Genomic DNA, 20,869 nt, shown 5'->3' on the forward strand with positions numbered 1-20,869 from the left:
GCCGGCTCCAGGACTTCCCCATACGGGAAATGACGCCCCATAGAGCGGGGCCGATCAGCATCACGCTTGCCCAGACCCCCAGGCAGCAAACATGCCCTGCTGGGCTGGTAACGTTCTGTGTGTCGGTTAGAGAGGGCATCATTTAATGTATTTAATGAATAAATACCCCCGGCCCCCACTCCACACCCCATAGAGTAATAAATAATACAGCACACGCAGGCTTTTCCCACTTTATTTCCAGTGACGTATACGTTTGCCTGTAGGCTGGCACATGACATGGATGACATCATAACGCCAGCCACCAGCGAGTGGAGCTGCCACTACAGAGTAAAGTTCTCATTACTCACCGCCAGCCCTATCGCGGCCGGCGTCCTCGGAACGAGACACGTGCTACAATATATACAAATCACCGCTAGTCCCAGATACCCCGATAATCGCAGGACTCAGCCGTTCCCGGGGTACTTGGTGCTGAAGGAATGTGTGATCGTTTGGGGTCTGTAAGGTCCGCCCGAGAGAAACATTCAGACATGGGGGGGGGCGTTCAGGTTAGGCAAAAAGAGGCATCACAGGTAGACGTTGGAAGGACAACGGGGGGGGGGGGGGGGAACAGCGAGAGGCTGAGGGTAAATACGTCAACCCGACCCCAACCTAAAAATAAAAGTACAAGCGAGGCCGGGGGGGCGGAAACAGCTTCAGCTGGACGGGCGAGTCTGGGGGCTTTCTGGACGTGGGATGCATTCCTTGCTCAGTCGCACGATCTCTTGTGAGAGAGCTTCGAGGTCCTGCAGAGACAGAGAGAGACACCAGGTCAGCAGAGACAATAGAGCGCCGGCGCTGCGACCCCCGCTCCCGGACGGGCACTCCGACCCTGGAATATTTCAGTACAGGTGGGGTGTTTCTTAGGCTTATGGGGTCTCCAGTAACACTTGCAGATGTGTTCCATAACAGATCCGACTTCCTATCGCTGCAGCAAAGTGGGTGAGATTACATTACAATATATATCCTAAACCCTGTCAGCACCTGCCACCCCGCGTCCCACGGCACATGGACAGTCTCATACAGAGAGTATCGAAGCCCAGATCTGACTATGGACCTCTTTGCACAGAAGGTGTACGAGACTGCAGAAGGTTAAAGAGAAGGCGCGGATATCTGCTACCCCCCTTGCGGGAGACGCGTTTCACTGAGAATTCCCAGGTGGTGGGAAAATCAATGGCAGCTTCCATGCTTGGCGGCAACTCGCGCTCCGTCTGACCTTCTGAGTGAAAGTGACAGCAGGGGATGAGAGGACGCCGAGGCTGTAACACGCCAGTTACACACTTCACGGGCCGGTGATGACACGGGGTGAGCCGGCTCCCTGCCCAAAGCTGCTTTCAGAGACCCTGCAGAGCGGTGAACGGTTATTTGGCCGTTCTGTGGTGGCCGGCGGCCTCCCCCCCATTACCCGGCGGCCGATGGAAGCATCCGTGGGAATGAATCCAAATCGGAGGCAGAACGTTTCCATCCCGCTCCACATATAAACCACACGGCATGCGTAAAGCTGTGTTATGGGGGCTTTCAGGATTTTACACCCCGCTGGGTGTCCCTGTAATGCATGCCGTGCGCACCGCGGCGGCCGTCCTGCGCGGTCCATTCTTCAGAGCGGCATCAGTTTCAGGGCAGCTGCATCAGCATTAAACGCGCTGCTCGGCTCCTCGCAAAACCCTAACAACGCCCCTAACAGACAGGGGCATCCAGTCCGACTCACAGGGGTCTCGGGGCTGAGGGACACTGTGGGAGGGGTGAAGTGGTAAGTAAATAGGCAGTGAGGGGGACGGGGTTTATGATCCTCTCCGGGTGACAACAAATATTGATCGACTTCCTCATTAAATGATGGACTGAAAAGGAAAATGTAATCCCATCAGCAGAAAAGCCGGTCGCTGGTCAGCAGAGATCATACACCTCCCGATGTGCCCAGCATATGTGCCCCCCCGATGTGCCTGCGCCCAGCATATACGCCCCCCTATGTGCCTGCGCCCAGCATATACGCTCCCCCCCGATGTGCCTGCGCCCAGCATATATGCCCTCCCAATGTGCCTGTGCCCAGCATATACGCCCCCCCTTGATGCGCCCAGCATATACGCCCCCCCCCCCGATGTGCCTGGACCCAGCATATATGCCCCCCCCAACGCACCTGTCATTTGCACCCCGTCTCCCCGTAACCAGTGTGTTGTACTCACACACTGCACATTAACCTGTGTGGGGGTCTCTGCCGGTAATGAACGGGGGTCGCCGGACACTCACCTTCTGCAGGTGCATGTTTTTGGTGAGCTGTTCCTCTAACATGTTCTGCAGCTTCTTATTCATGTCGCGCAGGTTCTCATCTCCAGGTTTCACCAGATCCCGCAGGACGCTGCCGATGCTGCTCCGATCCAGCTGAGCGTGAGCGGCCGAGACATCTGCGCAAGGAAGAATCGGGAGACATGTTAAGCAACAAAGTGACAGACAGAGCGGAGAGACACCTATGATATGAAAAAGAGCTCCGAGTGACTTCACGTGTCACACGGAAAACAAACACAGAGCGTGTTTAACCTCTCAGCTGCTGGAACGAAGGGAGAAATGATTGAGGTTTCTATGAAGATGATTTATTGGCCGGAAGCCGAGCTGATTATGCAGCCGCGGCTGACCCTCCATTTCTTGGCGCTTCCTCGTTCTATGTCTCGGTAAATAAAACATGAGCCAATCTTCCAGCACCTGAATTATTCACACCTTACTGCACCGCGCATGCTGACAGCCTCAAAATCCAGAGTGTGCGTCAGCTGATATCAGCCACGTCGATGGCCCGGCCCTGGGCAACACACTGCGGGCCAGGAGCACCTTGCTTGGGTAAAAGATGGATGTGTGTTGCAACAAGGCTGCATTTAACTGCAGAATGTACCCAATGGGTTATTGTGGTCTGGCTCAATACACAGGGGTTAGAACCAAGTATGACAGCCACATGATATACCCACAAGTCAGGGAGCAACCGCCACAAACCACAAGCAGAGAACGGGACACAGACGCCAACCAGGGACGAGATGCGATCGGATCAAACAACAGAGCGAATCTGTAACCAGATCCAGCGGCTGCTCAAGGACAGACAGGAGAGAGGAGCCAGAGGGAGCTGGGGGGAGCAGAGAGGTGACGAGGGGCAAACAAGCTGTGGCAGGAAGCACCAACACCCTGACTCATACCCCAACACCCTCAGCCAGCACTCACCTATCCTGCTGTCCATTACGTAGGTTTCAATGATGGCGCTCTTTCTGCAGAGGTCCTCGGCCATCGACGCGCTGCTCACCTCCAAATGCTTCACCTGAAGAAGAAAACATTTGTATAGAAACAGGGGGGTCCTGTATACAGACACATATATATCATGTACAGATACACGTATATTACACATATCTGTAATAAAATCTCCTGACTCCAATTAGCTTTTGTTGAGGTCGTAGCCACGCTGCGAATGACGGATTCAATATGGACAAGAACAGTAACTTGTGTTATTAATTGTAAAGATTATTTTTGTTCATTATTGTAACTTAGACGAAGACCATATTTTAAGACCAATTTATACATAAATGCTGGGAATTTGAGGGTTCACTTACGTTTTCTTGCCACTGTAAGGATTACATATAGACACATACTGTATAATACATATAAGAAGAATGCGGACAGACACGCAGATCACACGCAAGGCAGCACCTTCTCCTCCAGCAGCCATTTCTCCTGCTGGATCTCTGCCAGTCTCTGGAACAGGTCTGTGACTTCCTCGTCCGACAGGTCGGCGGGTCTCTGCGCCTGCGACGCTGGGCTGCCCGTGTTAGACTAGAAACACATACAGAATGAGCCCACGAACCCACTGGGGGGAGGTCCCCCTGCTGCCTGCTCCGGGACCAGGAGTTTCATCCTCCCGCGCGCCCCCCCCCCCCCCCACGGGACCAGGAGGTTCACCCTGCCGCCTGCCCCCACGGGACTGGGAGGTTCACCCTGCTGCCCGCCCCCACGGAACCGGGAGGTTCACCCTGCTGCCCGCCCCCACGGGACCGGGAGGTTCACCCTGCTGCCCGCCCCCACGGGACCGGGAGGTTCACCCTGCTGCCCGCCCCCACGGGACCGGGAGGTTCACCCTGCTGCCCGCCCCCACGGGACCGGGAGGTTCACCCTGCTGCCCGCCCCCACGGGACCGGGAGGTTCACCCTGCTGCCCGCCCCCACGGGACCGGGAGGTTCACCCTGCTGAGCGCCCCCCACAGGACCGGGAGGTTCATCCTCTGCCCACCCCCACGGGACCGGGAGGTTCATCCTCTGCCCGCACCTTACTGCCGCTGGGGGCCGTGCTCTCCTTCATAATTTCCCTGTAACTGAAGGAGGAGATGCTGCTGCTGCCGTCCCCCGTCTGCGTCCGACTCGGAGAACTAATTTCAGCCAAAACTAAATCCTCCAAACCTATAGGGGAGAGACAGAAGACGTAGAACGTGATACTATATACAGCGTAATGTATATACAGACTCCGCCCCTGGGAGGGGGTACTATATACAGTGTAACGCATATACAGACTCTGGACCTGAGAGGGGGTACTATATACAGTGTAACGTATATACAGGCTCCGCCCCCGGGAGGGGGTACTATATACAGTGTCACGTATATACAGACTCCGCCCCTGGGAGGGGGTACTATATACAGTGTAACGTATATACAGACTCTGGACCTGGGTGAGGGTACTACATACAGTGTAACGCATATACAGACTCCTCCCCTGAGAGGGGGTACTATATACAGTGTAACGTATATACAGGCTTCGCTCCTGGGAGGGGGTACTATATACAGTGTAACGTATATACAGACTCCGGACCTGGGAGAGGGTACTATATACAGTGTAACGTATATACAGACTCCGCCCCTGAGAGGGGGTACTATATACAGTGTAACGTATATACAGGCTCCGCTCCTGGGAGGGGGTACTATATACAGTGTAACGTATATACAGACTCCGCTCCTGGGTGAGGGTACTACATACAGTGTAACGCATATACAGACTCCTCCCCTGAGAGGGGGTACTATATACAGTGTAACGTATATACAGGCTTCGCTCCTGGGAGGGGGTACTATATACAGTGTAACGTATATACAGACTCCGGACCTGGGAGAGGGTACTATATACAGTGTAACGTATATACAGACTCCGCCCCTGAGAGGGGGTACTATATACAGTGTAACGTATATACAGGCTCCGCTCCTGGGAGGGGGTACTATATACAGTGTAACGTATATACAGACTCCGCTCCTGGGAGGGGGTACTATATACAGTGTAACGTATATACAGACTCCGGACCTGGGAGAGGGTACTATATACAGTGTAACGTATATACAGACTCCGCTCCTGGGAGGGGGTACTATATACAGTGTAATGTATATACAGGCTCTGCTCCTGGGAGGGGGTACTATATACAGTGTAACGTATATACAGACTCCGCCCCTGAGAGGGGGTACTATATACAGTGTAACGTATATACAGGCTCCGCCCCTGGGAGGGGGCACTATATACAGTGTAACGTATATACAGGCTCCGCTCCTGGGAGGGGGTACTATATACAGTGTAACGTATATATAGAGACACGACACACAGGATTAACCCACGGCTCGCTGTGAGATGATGTGGATCGCAGGCCGCCCACGCTTACCGGTGATCAGCACTTTCTTGGTTTTATAAGAGTCATCGCAGCCATTAAATATTAATACCCTGCTGAGAGTGGATGCTTAATGCCTCCGGTGGGAGTAGGGGGAAGCAGGATGGACGGCAGGGAGGCTCTGTCTGCAGAATCGTGGGATGAGAGCGTGTCCCTCCTCCCCACCTGGGCGCTGCCACCCACGGGATGCGCCACGCGCCACGAGCCAGAAACCCTCACCCTGGAGGGCAATGCAGCAAACAGCCAGACAGAGGTCAGACCGGTGGAGAAAAGCAGCCATTAAACAGCTCGTCTTACCTTAACCCACGTCCACGATTTCTCCAAAAGCCAGATGCCTCCAGCACTACCCCAATAACTAACCTCCTTACAGACACTAATCAGCTGCCTACGCTGCCCCCCGCAGGCCACTAAGGAGATGGCAGCCATGAATCCCCCACCTCACAGTAGCGCACAGTACACAAAGCACACGGAGAGACCACATCCGCGGTGGACACGGGGCGGCACGGGCAACCCGCAGTGTTCACCTCCTGGGGCTCTCGTGGCTTTTACTTCCAGATACAAACAGGGTCCTCGAGTGAAGCTAGTCCTGTCGGCCCCGACACGCTCGAGAACGTCTCCACTCCGCCTGTTACTCAGTTACTGACATGGGAGCCGAATAGGAGCAAGGCAGTCACTGGACTACAAATCCCATGACTCTCTGCCAACCAGATCAATGAAGGCGCGCCCGGTTCAGGCTGTCACTCACCGCTCCGGGTTTTGCTGTTGGTGAGAATGTCCTGCAAACGTTCCTGCAGCTTGTCTGCGCGTTTCCGTTCCAGGTGAAGCTGTCTCTTTAGATCCTTCAGCTGCAACAGACGCAAAACCCATCTCTGTATTAAGAGCGGATGAGGGGTCCTTGTCCTGGGGTCTGTGTATTAGGAGAGGGTGAGGGGTATGTATCCCGGGGGCCGTATATTAGGAGAGGGGTAAGTATCCCGGGGGCTGTGTATTAGGAGAGGGGTATGTATCCCGGGGGCCGTGTATTCATAGTCTGTTAAATACGTCTATGATTAGGTAACGTAACTTACCGTTGCGCTCCCTTTTTTCTCCAGAATTCGCTGTCCGTCCGCGGTATCTTTCACTTCCTGCAGGAATACAGAATATTAGAAAAGCTGCGGAACGCGATGACAGTCGGTCGGGTAACGTGGCCCCCGGTCTCACCAAAAAAATGAGCGGGAAACATGGCCGGTAACAGAAGGGCCGAAGGCGGCCCGGCCGGTAACAGAAGAGCCGTCAGGCGGCCCGGCCGGCAACAGAAGGGCCGGAGGCGGCCCGGCCGGCTGCTCAGGACGTACCTGTCTCAGAAGGTTGATGGTTAGCTGGAGATCTGCTCTCTCTTGTGTAAAAGCTTCTAGCTCTCCTCTCATCTGATTCAGCTCCTGGCTCTTTAACTGACATTCAAAAGAAACGGTCATCAGAGAAACCCCCCGGTGACCCCAGCAGGAGGAAAACCTTACCCTAACCTCACATAATGAGGCAGAATATCTGATATACCCCTCCTGGTGTATAATGAGGCAGAACATCAGATATACCCCTCCTGGTGTATAATGAGGCAGAATATCAGATATACCCCTCCTGGTGTATAATGAGGCAGAATATCAGATATACCCCTCCTGGTGTATAATGAGGCAGAATATCTGATATACCCCTCCTGGTGTATAATGAGGCAGAATATCAGATATACCCCTCCTGGTGTATAATGAGGCAGAATATCAGATATACCCCTCCTGGTGTATAATGAGGCAGAATATCAGATATACCCCTCCTGGTGTATAATGAGGCAGAATATCAGATATACCCCTCCTGTGTATAATGAGGCAGAATATCTGATATAAGTGATTACGCCGCACAGAGCCAGGCTTTCCAGCCCTTGACTTACATTGAGGTCCTCCGTGTGCTCGGCTCGGAGTCCGGCCACATCTTCCTGGTGCCGCAGGTCGTTCTTCTCGATGGTTTCCTGCAGAAACATGGTTACTCCTCTGTGAAAGATGTAGGTACCTCTGCCCCCCACCACCCCGCTCACACGCACGCGCCTCTACCCCCCCGCCGCCCTGCTCGCACGCACCTCTGCCCCCCCCGCTCGCACGCACCTCTGCTCCCCCGCCGCCCCGCTCGCACGCACCTCTGCCCCCCCCGCCGCCCCGCTTGCACGCACCTCTGCCCCCCCGCCGCCCCGCACCTCTGCCCCCAGCCGCCCCGCTCGCACGCACCTCTGCCCCCCCACTCGCACGCATCTCTGCCCCCCCGCCGCCCCGCTCGCACGCACCTCTGCCCCCCAGCCGCCCCGCTCGCATGCACCTCTGCCCCCCCCGACATCGCTACTCGCACATACCTCAGCAGCACTGCTTGCACATACCTCTGCTTCCTTCAGTCGCCTCTCAAACCATCCCTTGGTTCCCTCGAGTGACTGGATCTGTAAGCGCAGCTCCTCGGCTGTCTGCTGGAAAACCTCCAGCTCCCGGCTCCGGGCCTGCCATGCACACAGGTAGCGATACTCGCGTTACTTACATCCCCGCTAATTGTCTAAAGGGGATACTGCGTAGGTTTCATTAAACAAGGTGTTGGAAAAAAGCTTAATTTCACGCCAATACACTTCCTCTATGTTATTCTATATATATATATATATATATATATATATATAAGCCTGGGCCATTTTTAATTATGCAGTTTAATAGGTGTAACCTGCTTGAAAAGTAACCAATCAGAATGATGCATGCTATTAGAAGTAGATAAGAGGTTATATAAACCATGTAATCCAAACATGTAATCAGACAACACTTCGACTTTTGTGTGTTGTGTGCCTTGTCTCGATTATGCGCATGATCTAAATAAAGGAAAACTCTTTCTGAGGAGAATTCGACCATTAATTCAACCAACACAAGGCCCATAATCACAGTGACTGTCACTCTGTCCTGGCGCAAGCAGCCATTTTTATCCACAATGAACCCAAAATAGGGTCACAACCACTCAGCTGGAAGTTGGGCTGCGGCCCCGGTCCTGGTATTTAGTGAACTTCCGACTTTAATACATGGTTTTGGGATGTTACAGGAAAGAACGAGCTCCCATAAAGACGGCATTTAGCTCGATCTTAGGATGGTGGCCGTAGCCGGGACCTCTCACCTTCTCGTCACGCAGTTGTGCCCGTAGCGCTTCCTCTCCTCGGTTCTTTTCTTCATGGAGCTCCCGGAGCTCCTTCTCATACTTGGCTCGGATACTCAGCACCTCCTTCTCATGCTGAAGCTTAATGTTTCCCACCTCGTCCTTGTGCTGAGTCTTCTCCTGCAACATCTCAATAGCCATCTCATCCAGCATGGCTTTTCTCTTGTCAGCGCTCTGCAAGGGACAGGGGAACGAGTCGGTCGCCGGGTCACTGGATCTGGAGGGCAACTGGAATCAAAGCATGCGCTACCTTACGAGCTTCCTCTAGGTCCTGCTGTAGGCGCCGAATGTCCTGCGTCTGATCCTGAATCTGCTCTACCAGCCGGGCGTTCGCTCGGAAAGACTCCTGCAAAGAAAGAGAACAGAGTCGCGAGTAACGAGACGGGGCGAGAGATCCTTACCAGCCTCTAAAGAAAAAAAAAATGGACGGCTAAGAAAAACGCAGCATCTTAGACTACAGCTTTTCCCCACCATGATGGAAAGCGAGTGCTGGGGCCGCCGGGATCACACCTGTAGCTGCGTGTTCAGATCCTCTATCCGAGTCTGTAGCGCTTCGTTGTCTCTGCGTAGCTCCTGGAGCTCTTCGGCGAGGGACGCGCTCTGTTCCCGCAGCAGACCGAGCTCCTGAGTCCGTGACGTCTGGATCTGTGTATGCCAAAGATTGACGTATCAGACAGTGTGGGGGATAATCCGTTAAACGAGGCGCACGGGCACAATCACCGTCCTGACACAAGCCGGACCCGGCGCTATGGAATCATTTAAAGGATTCCAGTGACAGCCGAATGACGCTTTTTGGAAATTGGAGGAGATGGAAAGAAATTTCCCGGCGCAGGCAACCCTCAAACGGGGTCCTGGATGAAGCCAAATCCCCACAGAGGGTCTGGCCGGGGATTAATCAGTACAATAAACTATTCTATACCCTGCTGCGCCCGCCAATGGAGGCATCAGACTCTGCAGGCACTGGGTTAAACTGCCCCAGCTGTGCCCTCCACGTGGCTAAGTACCTGCTCCAGGGCAGCTAGGCTGGTGCGCAGGGCACTGTTCTCAGACAGAACGGACTCCACCTGCTCCTGGCTCTCCGCGCTCCGCCATGCCACCTGCCCCCAAACACGGCCACAGACATAGGCGAGAGAGACAAGCAGAAGAGTTCAGCAACTAAAGGCATGAATGTAAGGTGAGCGTCCGGGGCAGGAGCGAGGAGTTGCGGCTAAGTGGGTAATTACCTGTTGCTGCAGTCCCTGGAGAGTCCTTTCATGCTCCTGTTTCAGGCTCTGAAGTTGTTCCCTCAGCTCGGTACAGCTCTGTAGAGACACCAAATGACATGAAACCGGCCACCATTATCACAGATCACTTATACCCCAGAGACCCCCTGACCGGCTCGGGTGCCCGCGGCTGTTATACCCCAGAGACCCCCTGACCGGCTCGGGTGCCCGCGGCTCTTATACCCCCAAAGAGCCCCTGACCTGATAGGCTGTCTGTAGCTCCTGCTGCATCTTTTGATTCTTTAAGTTCAGAGCTTTTATTTCGCTCTCTTTCTTCTGCTGAATTTCTTCAATTTTAGTTCTTGTAAACACATAAAAAAATAAAAAGCAAGATAAGACAACACAGCTCAGAGTGTTCATGCCAACGGGGCAGACAGGCAGGGCTCAGAGTGCCACTGGGGCAAATAGGGCTCAGCGTGCCAATGCCGACTGTACAGACAGGGCTCAGTGTGCCAACGGGGCAGACAGACAGGGCTCAGTATATCACTGGACAGACAGGGAGTGGGGTGTCACTGGTGAACATACACAGACACGTCATGTCTTACCTGCTGTCATTGTACAAAGCCTCTTTGTCTGTCTGTAGCCGCAGGTAGCTGCAACATGCGCAGGACAAACATACAAAGTGTCAGGACAGACCATGGACTCAATCTCAGGGGAGAGAGAATAAACAGGGAGAGGGTGAGGAGAGATATATATATATAGAAGGAGAGAGGGTGAGGAGAGAGATATACAGGAGGGGAGAGGGTGAGGAGAGAGATATACAGGAGGGGAGAGGGTGAGGAGAGAGATATATAGGAGGGGAGAGGGTGAGGAGAGAGATATATAGGAGGGGAGAGGGTGAGGAGAGAGATATACAGGAGGGGAGAGGGCGAGGAGAGAGATATACAGGAGGGGAGAGGGTGAGGAGAGATATACAGGAGGGGAGAGGGTGAGGAGAGAGATATACAGGAGGGGAGAGGGTGAGGAGAGAGATATACAGGAGGGGAGAGGGTGAGGAGAGAGATATATAGGAGGGGAGAGGGTGAGGAGAGAGATATACAGGAGGGGAGAGGGTGAGGAGAGAGATATACAGGAGGGGAGAGGGTGAGGAGAGAGATATACAGGAGGGGAGAGGGTGAGGAGAGAGATATATAGGAGGGGAGAGGGTGAGGAGAGAGATATATAGGAGGAGAGAGGGTGAGGAGAGAGATATATAGGAGGAGAGAGGGTAAAGAGAGAGATATATAGGAGGGGAGAGGGTAAAGAGAGAGATATACAGGAGGGGAGAGGGTGAGGAGAGAGATATATAGGAGGGGAGAGGGTAAAGCGAGAGATATACAGGAGGGGAGAGGGTGAGGAGAGAGATATATAGGAGGGGAGAGGGTGAGGAGAGAGATATATAGGAGGGGAGAGGGTGAGGAGAGAGATATACAGGAGGGGAGAGGGTGAGGAGAGAGAGACATATAGGAGGGGAGAGGGTGGGGAGAGAGATATATAGGAGGGGAGAGGGTGAGGAGAGAGATATACAGGAGGGGAGAGGGTTAGGAGAGAGATATTGTTAGAAAAATGCTTATGTTATCATAAATATTATTGCTGACAAAGACAGTAGAAAATGTCTAGTCTATGATATATCACGAGTTGCGCCAACATATCTACTAAGAGGCGTAACCTGCTTAAAAAGTAACCAATCAGAATGATGCATGCTATTAGAAGCAGATAAGAAGTATAAGAAGTTATATAAACCATGTAATCCAAATATGTAATTAGACAACGCTTCGACTTTTGTGTGTTGTGTGCCTTGTCTCGATTATGCGCATAATCTAAATAAAGAAAAAACTTTTTCTGAGGAGAATTCGACCATTAATTCAACCAACAGATATACAGGAGGGGAGAGGGTAAGGAGAGAGATATACAGGAGGGGAGAGGGTGAGGAGAGAGATATATAGGAGGGGAGAGGGTGAGGAGAGAGATATACAGGAGGGGAGAGGGTGAGGAGAGAGATATACAGGAGGGGAGGGGAGAGGGTGAGGAGAGAGATATATAGGAGGGGAGAGGGTGAGGAGAGAGATATACAGGATTGGAGAGGGTGAGGAGAGAGATATACAGGAGGGGAGAGGGTAAAGGGGTGGTGAATGGGGGGCAGCGATGCCGTTACACAGACCTATCATGCTTCTTCTTTAATTTTTCAGCAATCTGAAAGGAGAACAAGAAAAGCTTAAAATATCTACATACAAGGCCAGCCATACGAGCTGCACATACACGTCTCACACTGCACACACACGTCACACGCTGCACACACACACACACGTCACACGCTGCACACACACACACACACACACACGTCACACGCTGCACACACACACGTCACATGGGACGTACCTTTATCTGCTCCTCCTGTAGCACAGAAATTTTCCCCTGTTCAGAACCACATAAAATGTTAGCCTCAGTAGCTGGAGGTAACAGGCCAGGGGGTAACTGGGCAGGGGGTAACTGGCTCGGGGTAGCTGGGCAGAGCCAGCTCAGTCCTGCTCAGACAGGTGGGAGATACGGGGTCTCGGAGCGCAGCCCTCACCTGCTGGGCGGTTATCTGCTCTCGTAAAAGCCGCTTCTCTTCCATTTCTGCCTCTAATTTCAGTGTCATTCCTACATAAAACAGGAAGTGATTCAGCGACAGATAATACCCCCCCCCGCGCTGTGTACATTAATATACCCCCCCGCGCTGTATACATTAATATACCCTCCCCGTGCTGTATACATTAATATACCCTCCCCGCGCTGTATACATTAATATACCTCCCCGTGCTGTATCCGATCATATACCCCTCTGCAATGTATACTATAATATACCCCCGGCACTGTATACAATAATATACCTCCCAGTGCTGTACATTAGTATCAGGGGCATGAATGTGGAACCCGCACTCACCTTGTAAATTTTCGACACCAGGCGGCCAGCATGATGATTCCTGCAAAACAGACAGTATAAGTCCAATACAGTAATGACCCCCAGCGCTGTATACAGTAATATAACCCCCCAGCACTGTATACATTAATATACCCCCCAACACTATATACATTAATATACCCTCCAACACTATATAAAGTAATATAACCCCCAGCACTGTATACATTAATATACCCAACACTATATACAGTAATATAACCCCCCAGCGCTGTATACAGTAATATACCCCCAACACTATATACAGTAATATAATCCCCCAGCGCTGTATACAGTAATATAACCCCCAGCACTGTATAGAGTAATATATCCCCCCAAGCCCTGTATACAGTAATATAACCCCCAGCACTGTATACAGTGATATAACCCCCAGTGCTGTATAGAGTCATATAACCCCCAGCGCTGTATACAGTAATATAACCCCCAGCGCTGTATACAGTAATATATCCCCCCAAGCGCTGTATACAGTAATAACCCCCAGCGCTGTATACAGTAATATAACCCCCCAGCACTGTATACAGTGATATAACCCCCAGCGCTGTATACAGTAATATAACCCCCAGCGCTGTATACAGTAATATAACCCCCCAGTGCTGTATACAGTAATATAACCCCCCAGCGCTGTATACAGTAATATAACCCCCCAGCGCTGTATACAGTAATATAACCCCCAGCGCTGTATACAGTAATATAACCCCCAGCACTGTATACAGTAATATAACCCCCAGCGCTGTATAGAGTAATATATCCCCCCAACACTATATACATTAATATACCCTCCAACACTATATAAAGTAATATAACCCCCAGCACTGTATACATTAATATACCCCCCAACACTATATACATTAATATACCCTCCAACACTATATAAAGTAATATAACCCCCAGCACTATATACATTAATATACCCAACACTATATACAGTAATATAACCCCCCAGCGCTGTATACAGTAATATACCCCCCAACACTATATACAGTAATATAACCCCCCAGCGCTGTATACAGTAATATAACCCCCAGCACTGTATAGAGTAATATATCCCCCCAAGCCCTGTATACAGTAATATAACCCTCAGTGCTGTATAGAGTAATATAACCCCCAGCACTGTATACAGTGATATAACCCCCAGCACTGTATACAGTGATATAACCCCCAGTGCTGTATAGAGTCATATAACCCCCAGAGCTGTATACAGTAATATATCCCCCCAAGCGCTGTATACAGTAATAACCCCCAGCGCTGTATACAGTAATATAACCCTCCAGCGCTGTATACAGTAATATAACCCCCAGCGCTGTATACAATATAACCCCCAGCGCTGTATACAATAATATAACCCCCAGTGCTGTATACAGTAATAAAACCCCCAGCGCTGTATACAGTAATATAACCCCCCAGCGCTGTATACAGTAATATAACCCCCAGCGCTGTATACAGTAATATAACCCCCAACGCTGTATTCAGTAATATAACCCCAGCGCTGTATACAGTAACATAACCCCCAGCGCTGTATACAGTAATATACCCCCAGCGCTCTATACAGTAATAACCCCCCAGCACTGTATACAATAATATAACCCCCAGCGCTGTATACAGTAATATACCCCCAGTGCTGTATACAGTTATAACCCCCAGCGCTGTATACAGTAATATAACCCCCAGCGCTGTATACAGTAATAACCCCCAGTGCTGTATACAGTGATATAGCCCCCAGCGCTCTATACAGTAATAACCCCCCAGCGCTGTATACAATAATAACCCCCAGTGCTGTATACAGTAATATAACCCCCCAGCACTGTATACAGTAATATACCCCCAGCACTGTATACAGTAATATAACCCCCCAGCGCTGTATACAGTAATATAACCCCCCAGCACTGTATACAGTAATATAACCCCCCAGCGCTGTATACAGTAATAACCCCCCAGCACTGTATACAGTAATAATGTCGGTCGCGATGACAGAAACCTAGTTTTATCTCATTTTGCCCCATTGGGCCTCCGCGATACTGCTCTCTCATGGCTCACTTCCTACCTCTCTGATTGTACCTTCAGAGTCTCTGTCTCCAGTAACACTTCCCCTCCCCCCTCTCAGTCGGGGACCCCAAGGCTCAGTTTTAGGACCCCTTCTGTTCTCTCTTTACACTTCCTTGCTTGGCAAACTGATCTCATCCTTTGGCTTTTAATACTATCTGTATGCTGATGACACCCAGATCTATCAATCCTCCCCTGATCTCTCTCCCTCTGTCTTAGATCGTGTATCTAACTGTCTCGCCTCTGTCTCTACCTGGATGTCTGAACGTTTCTTGAAACTCAACCTCTCCAAAACAGAACTCATCATCTTCCCTCCCTCCAATGCTAAGATTCCCCCATCAATTCCCTTGTTAATGGCGTCATCATCTCCCCGTCTACTCATGCACGCTGTCCTGGTGTCACCCTTGACTGTGACGTTTCGTTCACCCCCCACATTCAGTCTGTCTCTAAAAACTGTCGCCTTCATCTTAAGAACATTGCCCGCATCCGTCCCTTCCTAACACAGCGTGCCACTAAGGCTCTTGTCCATGCCCTGATCATCTCCCGTCTTGATTACTGTAACTCTGTCTTAGCCGGTCTCCCTCTTAACCGTCTCACCCCTCTACAATCCACCATGAATGCTGCCGCCAGACTTATCTTCCTCTCCCATCGCTTTACTAACCTCTCTCCCCTCTGTCGGTCTCTCCCCTCGCTGCCTGTGCGCTTCAGGATTCAAAATCCTCACTCTTACTTTCAAAGCCCTTCACAGCAACCCCCCCCCCCCACATCTCATCGCTAAATACCCTCCTAACCGCTCTCTCCGCTCATCCGATGATTTCCTTCTATCCCCTCCTCTGATTTTTCACTCTCATGCCTGCTTACAAGATTTCCTATCCTCTGGAACGCTCTCCCCTGTCTATCCGGCTCTCTCCCGGTCTGTCCGTCTCTCCCCCTGCCTTTATTCCTTCAAAAAATCCCTCAAGACCCACTTCTTTAAGGATGCCTACAACATAGCACATTAACCCCTTTCCTCCCATACAACATAGCACACTGACAGCCTCCCATACTCCCATATTCCTTTAGCTCACCTTTCCTACTCCCTCTCCTGCGATACTTTTACTCGTCTGGCTGGTCTATCCCTAACAACGGCACTTTTACCTATTGCGTAATACACCCAACTCCCTCTAGACTGTAAGCTCCTGTGCTCAGGGCCCTCCTCACCTGTTGTCTCTGTTAGTCAATTTTGTCATATACTACTTGTTATGTCCTGTCTACCTATTGTACAGCGCTACGGAATTTGATGGCGCTATATAACACAATAAATAATAATAAACTCCCTTTATCTGCAGACCTGGAGCCGCCATTGCCGCTGACGCTTTATGGAAATGCTAATTAAGTCTTAAGAGTCCATCTGGGTGGTTAAGACAGAGCCATTCTATTGTTACCCACAGGCAGTATTATAAGGAGGCAGTGTGTTTGTTGAGTAGATTGGGGATCAGATAACAGAGCGAGGACTCTCAATGGCTAAAATGCAGCGGCCTGAAAACATTAGATTAGGGCAAAAACTACAACTGGGGAAAACTAGGGTTGTGGAAAACCTATATTTTTATCTGATTCTGAGAATAATTACTGGGAATAACCCCGGCCAGTCTGTACGTATCTGATCGTAGGAATAAGGAGCTTTGGTGGGGACACACAGAGAGCTCGGCATGCAGTTTGTATTACCTGCCCAGTGAGTCCATCTGCCCCTTGCAGTGGCAAAGTCTCAGCACTGTTTTGTGCCCCGAGGTGACCATTGGCCTGTAATTCCTGACTCTTGAGGGAAGACGTTTCCTTATCGCGGCGCTCACTCAGAGCTAAACACAGAGAGATAAGCTGTCAATATCCAGAGAGACGGTCTGCAGATGCATCAGAGGGACCGACAGACAGAGAGCAGAGATAGGAGACGGACACCCAAAAACACAGATTCCAGCGGAGCGTTCCTCACCTGAGATGGTTTTCTGCAGAGCCGTGTTCTCTGCTTGTAGCCTCCTTAGCTCTTCGTCTGTGGCCCCCGGGGCCAGGGACAGGCCACCTTCCTTCAGCTGCATGTTTTCTCTTTCTAGCTGCTCAATCTGGGAGCAGAGCTAAGAGCAAACAACCATGAATATACCACCAACCCTGCAAGGCAGCGCCCCCTGCAGTCGGCCACAGGCCAGTACCTTGGACAGCTCCTGCATCAACGTGCTGTTCTGGAGGCGGAAATCATCCTCCTGACTGTGAAGCTTCCCCTGCAGCATCTCATTCTCACCCAGCAAAGCCTCCACCTCCTGCATGGGGCACAAAAAAAGAACAGGGGGAGGGCAAAAGGAGAGGTCCTGACGAGGTCCCTCAGAGAAGGAGACTACAGCCAATGGGGAACAGAGTTAAAACTGCACCCTTCTCCATTCCATCCCTGTGGGAGGAGCCAGACCTGGGCACCAACCATCTGCACGGGAGCAGCCAGACCTGGGGCACCACCCATCCGCGTGGGAGGAGCCAAACCCGTGGCACCACCCATCAGCATGGGAGGAGCCATACCTGGAGTTCCACCCATGTAGGAGGAGCCAGACCTGGCGTGACACCCATCCCCGTGGGAGAAGCCAGACCCAGGGCACCACCCATCAATGTGGGAGGGGCCAGACCCGGGGCCCCCACATAATGCATGGGAGGAGCCAAACCCCATGGGTCCCACCTGGCTGCATAGGAGCACAGCCGGCCTGCATTCCCCTGCACAGACTTCAAGCCAAAAGAAAAATATACAGAAAATATCATAAACAAGTCTGTGGCTCCATCAGCACACAGTGGGTTAAAATTCAGGTACTGGGGCCCTTTATCTTACCTGGGCCTATATATACGCAGGGTATGAGATAATTTATACAATACTATAGGTGGGAGGCGGGCTCGGGGTATGAGATAATATAATAATAATACAGATGAGCGGCAGGCACGGGGTACGAGATAATATTTAATAATATAGACGAGCGGCAGGTGCGGGTTACGAGATAATATATATAATAATACAGATGAGCGGCAGACGCGGGGTACGAGATAATATATAATAATATAGAAGGCGGCAGGCGCGGGGTACGAGATAACATAATAATATAGCACACAGTGGGTTAAAATTCAGGTACTGGGGCACTTTATCTCACCTGGGCCTTCTTGCTTTTGCTCAGTGCCTACAAAAGAAAGAAGAAGCGGGTAAACGAGTGGTGAGCCCTACAACACTGGGACAGCCACGGAGAGAGAAATAAGGTGATGGAGGGGCAGACTTCCTGCCTTGTTACACGTGGGGCAAATGCTGTGAGAGCGCGTGGCCTTTACCTTCTGAGCTTTTGCAAAGTCTCGCTCCAGTGAGGTCTGTTTCTGGCGGAGAGACGAAAGCTCTGCAGAGAAAAAGGCAGCAGACTTACAGCAGAGAAGAGCATGTGGGGTATGATTATATAAATATATATAGATAATTATATAAACAGGAAGCAGGCGCGGGGTACGAGATAATATATAATAATATAGACGGGTGACGGGCGCGTGGTACGAGATAATATATAATAATATAGAGGGGAGGCAGGAGCGGGGTACGAGATAATATATGATAATAATATAGAGGGGAGGCAGGCGCGGGGTACGAGATCATATATAATAATAATATAGACGGGAGGCAGGCGCGGAGTACAAGATAATATATAATAATATAGACGGGAGGCGGGGTACAAGATCATATATATTAATATAGACGGGAGGCAGGCGCAGGGTACGAGATAATATATAATAATAATATAGAAGGGAGGCAGGCGCGGGGTACAAGATAATATATAATAATATAGATGGGAGGCAGACGCGGGGTACGGGATAATATATAATAATATAGATGGGAGGCAGGCGCGGGGTTCTAGATAATATAATATAATATAGAGGGGAGGCAGGAGCGGGTTACGAGATAATATATAATAATATAGACGGGTGACAGGTGCGGGGTACCAGATAATATATAATAATATAGAGAGGAGGCGGGCGCAAGGTACAAGATAATCTTTAATAATATGGACGGGTGACGGGCGTGTGGTATGAGATAATATATAATAATATAGACGGGCGCGGGGTATGAGATAATATATAATTATATAGATGGGAGGCAGGGTATCTCACACACCCTGGCTGTTCTTGCGCAGGCTGTCTGACAGCTGGTAGTTCTGCGTCCGGAGTTCAAGGAGCTGAGCCTGAAACACAAAGAAAAATACGATGAATAAAGTGGAAGCCGCAGTCATAACATACAGCGCATCCCCTGACATCACCCTATGACATCATCAACAGGGGTTCCGGAGGGTACTATCTGCCGAGGGGAGGGGCAGAGCATAGACATGTACTCTCAGCGGAGGGGAGGGGCAGAGCATAGACAGGTACTCTCAGCGGAGGGGAAGAGCATAGACAGATACTCTTTGATGAGGGGCAGAGCATAGACAGGTACTCTCTGCCAAGGGGAGGGGCAGAGACAGGTACTCTTTGATGAGGGGGCAGAGTTCCTTAGGTATCCCCATGGAAGGGCAGGGCATTGCCAAGTATTCCCTCGGAGAAGAAGGCCATCTTGACACACCCCTGCAAAGGCAGAATATCGTCACGCAGTTCCAGTATGGCATCAACACCAAGTGACAGCTGATGACGTCACTCCCCGCTGCTCTCTCTCTCACCTGCATCCGCTGGAACTCCTCTTCGGACAGAGCCTGCGCCATCATCCCTTCGCCAGGAGGGGAAACCGGACAAATCTCTGCACCTACAGCTCTTAGCCAGACCCCCCCTCCTGCAGCACCGCGCAATGGCACCGCCCGCAACAGACCATAGAAGGCGCAACCAGGGCCAGAGCAGATCTGAACGCAACTCGGGATCATAGAGACTACACCGGCTGGACAGTAGAACGGAGCCTGGAGAACCGGCTCAGCCCAGATATGCTGCCCTCTGCAGCACGCCAGGGGCATTACCTGTGGATGTAACCCGGGAGGCAGGTGTAAAAGCTCGGCTCTGTGGGGCAGGGGTAAAAGCTCGGCTCTGTGGGGCAGGGGTAAAAGCTCGGCTCTGTGGGGCAGGGGTAAAAGCTCGGCTCAGTGGGGCAGGGGTAAAAGCTCGGCTCTGTGGGGCAGGGGTAAAAGCTCGGCCCTGTGGGGCAGGGGTAAAAGCTCGGCTCTATGGGGCAGGGGTAAACGCATGGTCCTCTGGGGCAAGGGTAAAAGCTCGGCCCTCTGGGGCAGGGGTAAAAGCTCGGCCCTCTGGGGCAGGGGTAAAAGCTCGGCCCTCTGGGGCAGGGGTAAAAGCTCGGCCCCTGCCCTGCCCTCTGATTGGGCGGCTGAAACTCCGCTGCTTACCCAAGTTTTGGGACCCTTGGGTCAGATTCTTGGGGCGTATGAAGAGGGTACGGCCGTAGCGACTTGACCGGCTGTGCTGGGCAGGGGATTGGATGCCGGTTTAAATGCCGTTATTGGCTATCATCGTATTTCTGCCCTTCTTTGGGGCAAGTCTCTGTCCTTGTGCAAAGAAAATGACGGCATTTTATAGACAATATAAATCGATTTATTTAAAGGATTAGCGTTACAAGTAATAGAAAAACATAAACCTTAAGTGTGAAGAGATGGGGTGAGGCCTGCCCCCCCAACATGTCTGTTCTGCCCCCACATTCACCAAATCTGCCCCAAAATTAAAAACATTTGTCCTCGTGATTCCCGCATCACCTGCCCAAACCCC

At 51.3% G+C, this 20,869-nt stretch overlaps 1 protein-coding gene across 2 annotated transcripts; it reads right to left on the bottom strand.

Moving 5' to 3' along the window:
• Positions 1 to 216: 216 nt before the first annotated feature.
• GRIPAP1 (GRIP1 associated protein 1) lies at positions 217 to 20,117 on the bottom strand. 2 transcript variants are annotated; one of them, XM_053473094.1, is made up of 28 exons: positions 19,825 to 20,117; positions 19,290 to 19,356; positions 18,464 to 18,525; positions 18,292 to 18,318; positions 17,320 to 17,427; positions 17,106 to 17,244; positions 16,844 to 16,974; positions 13,064 to 13,103; positions 12,710 to 12,780; positions 12,517 to 12,552; positions 12,299 to 12,330; positions 10,704 to 10,751; positions 10,360 to 10,459; positions 10,120 to 10,197; positions 9,901 to 9,993; positions 9,407 to 9,541; positions 9,147 to 9,242; positions 8,858 to 9,070; positions 8,094 to 8,207; positions 7,617 to 7,694; positions 7,033 to 7,128; positions 6,766 to 6,822; positions 6,444 to 6,543; positions 4,327 to 4,457; positions 3,715 to 3,837; positions 3,235 to 3,328; positions 2,281 to 2,435; positions 217 to 782 (listed from the first exon to the last, which is right to left on the bottom strand). In XM_053473094.1, exons 1-28 carry the CDS (start codon positions 20,107 to 20,109, stop codon positions 693 to 695), a joined length of 2,799 nt encoding a protein of 932 aa, XP_053329069.1. In that variant the 5' UTR covers positions 20,110 to 20,117; the 3' UTR covers positions 217 to 692. The 2 variants fall into 2 exon arrangements, with proteins under 2 accessions (XP_053329069.1, XP_053329070.1); XM_053473095.1 differs by lacking the exon at positions 9,901 to 9,993.
• Positions 20,118 to 20,869: the final 752 nt, after the last annotated feature.

This window comes from Spea bombifrons, chromosome 8, assembly GCF_027358695.1.
Source record: "Spea bombifrons isolate aSpeBom1 chromosome 8, aSpeBom1.2.pri, whole genome shotgun sequence".
In the NCBI taxonomy this organism is placed as follows: Eukaryota; Metazoa; Chordata; class Amphibia; order Anura; family Pelobatidae; genus Spea; species Spea bombifrons.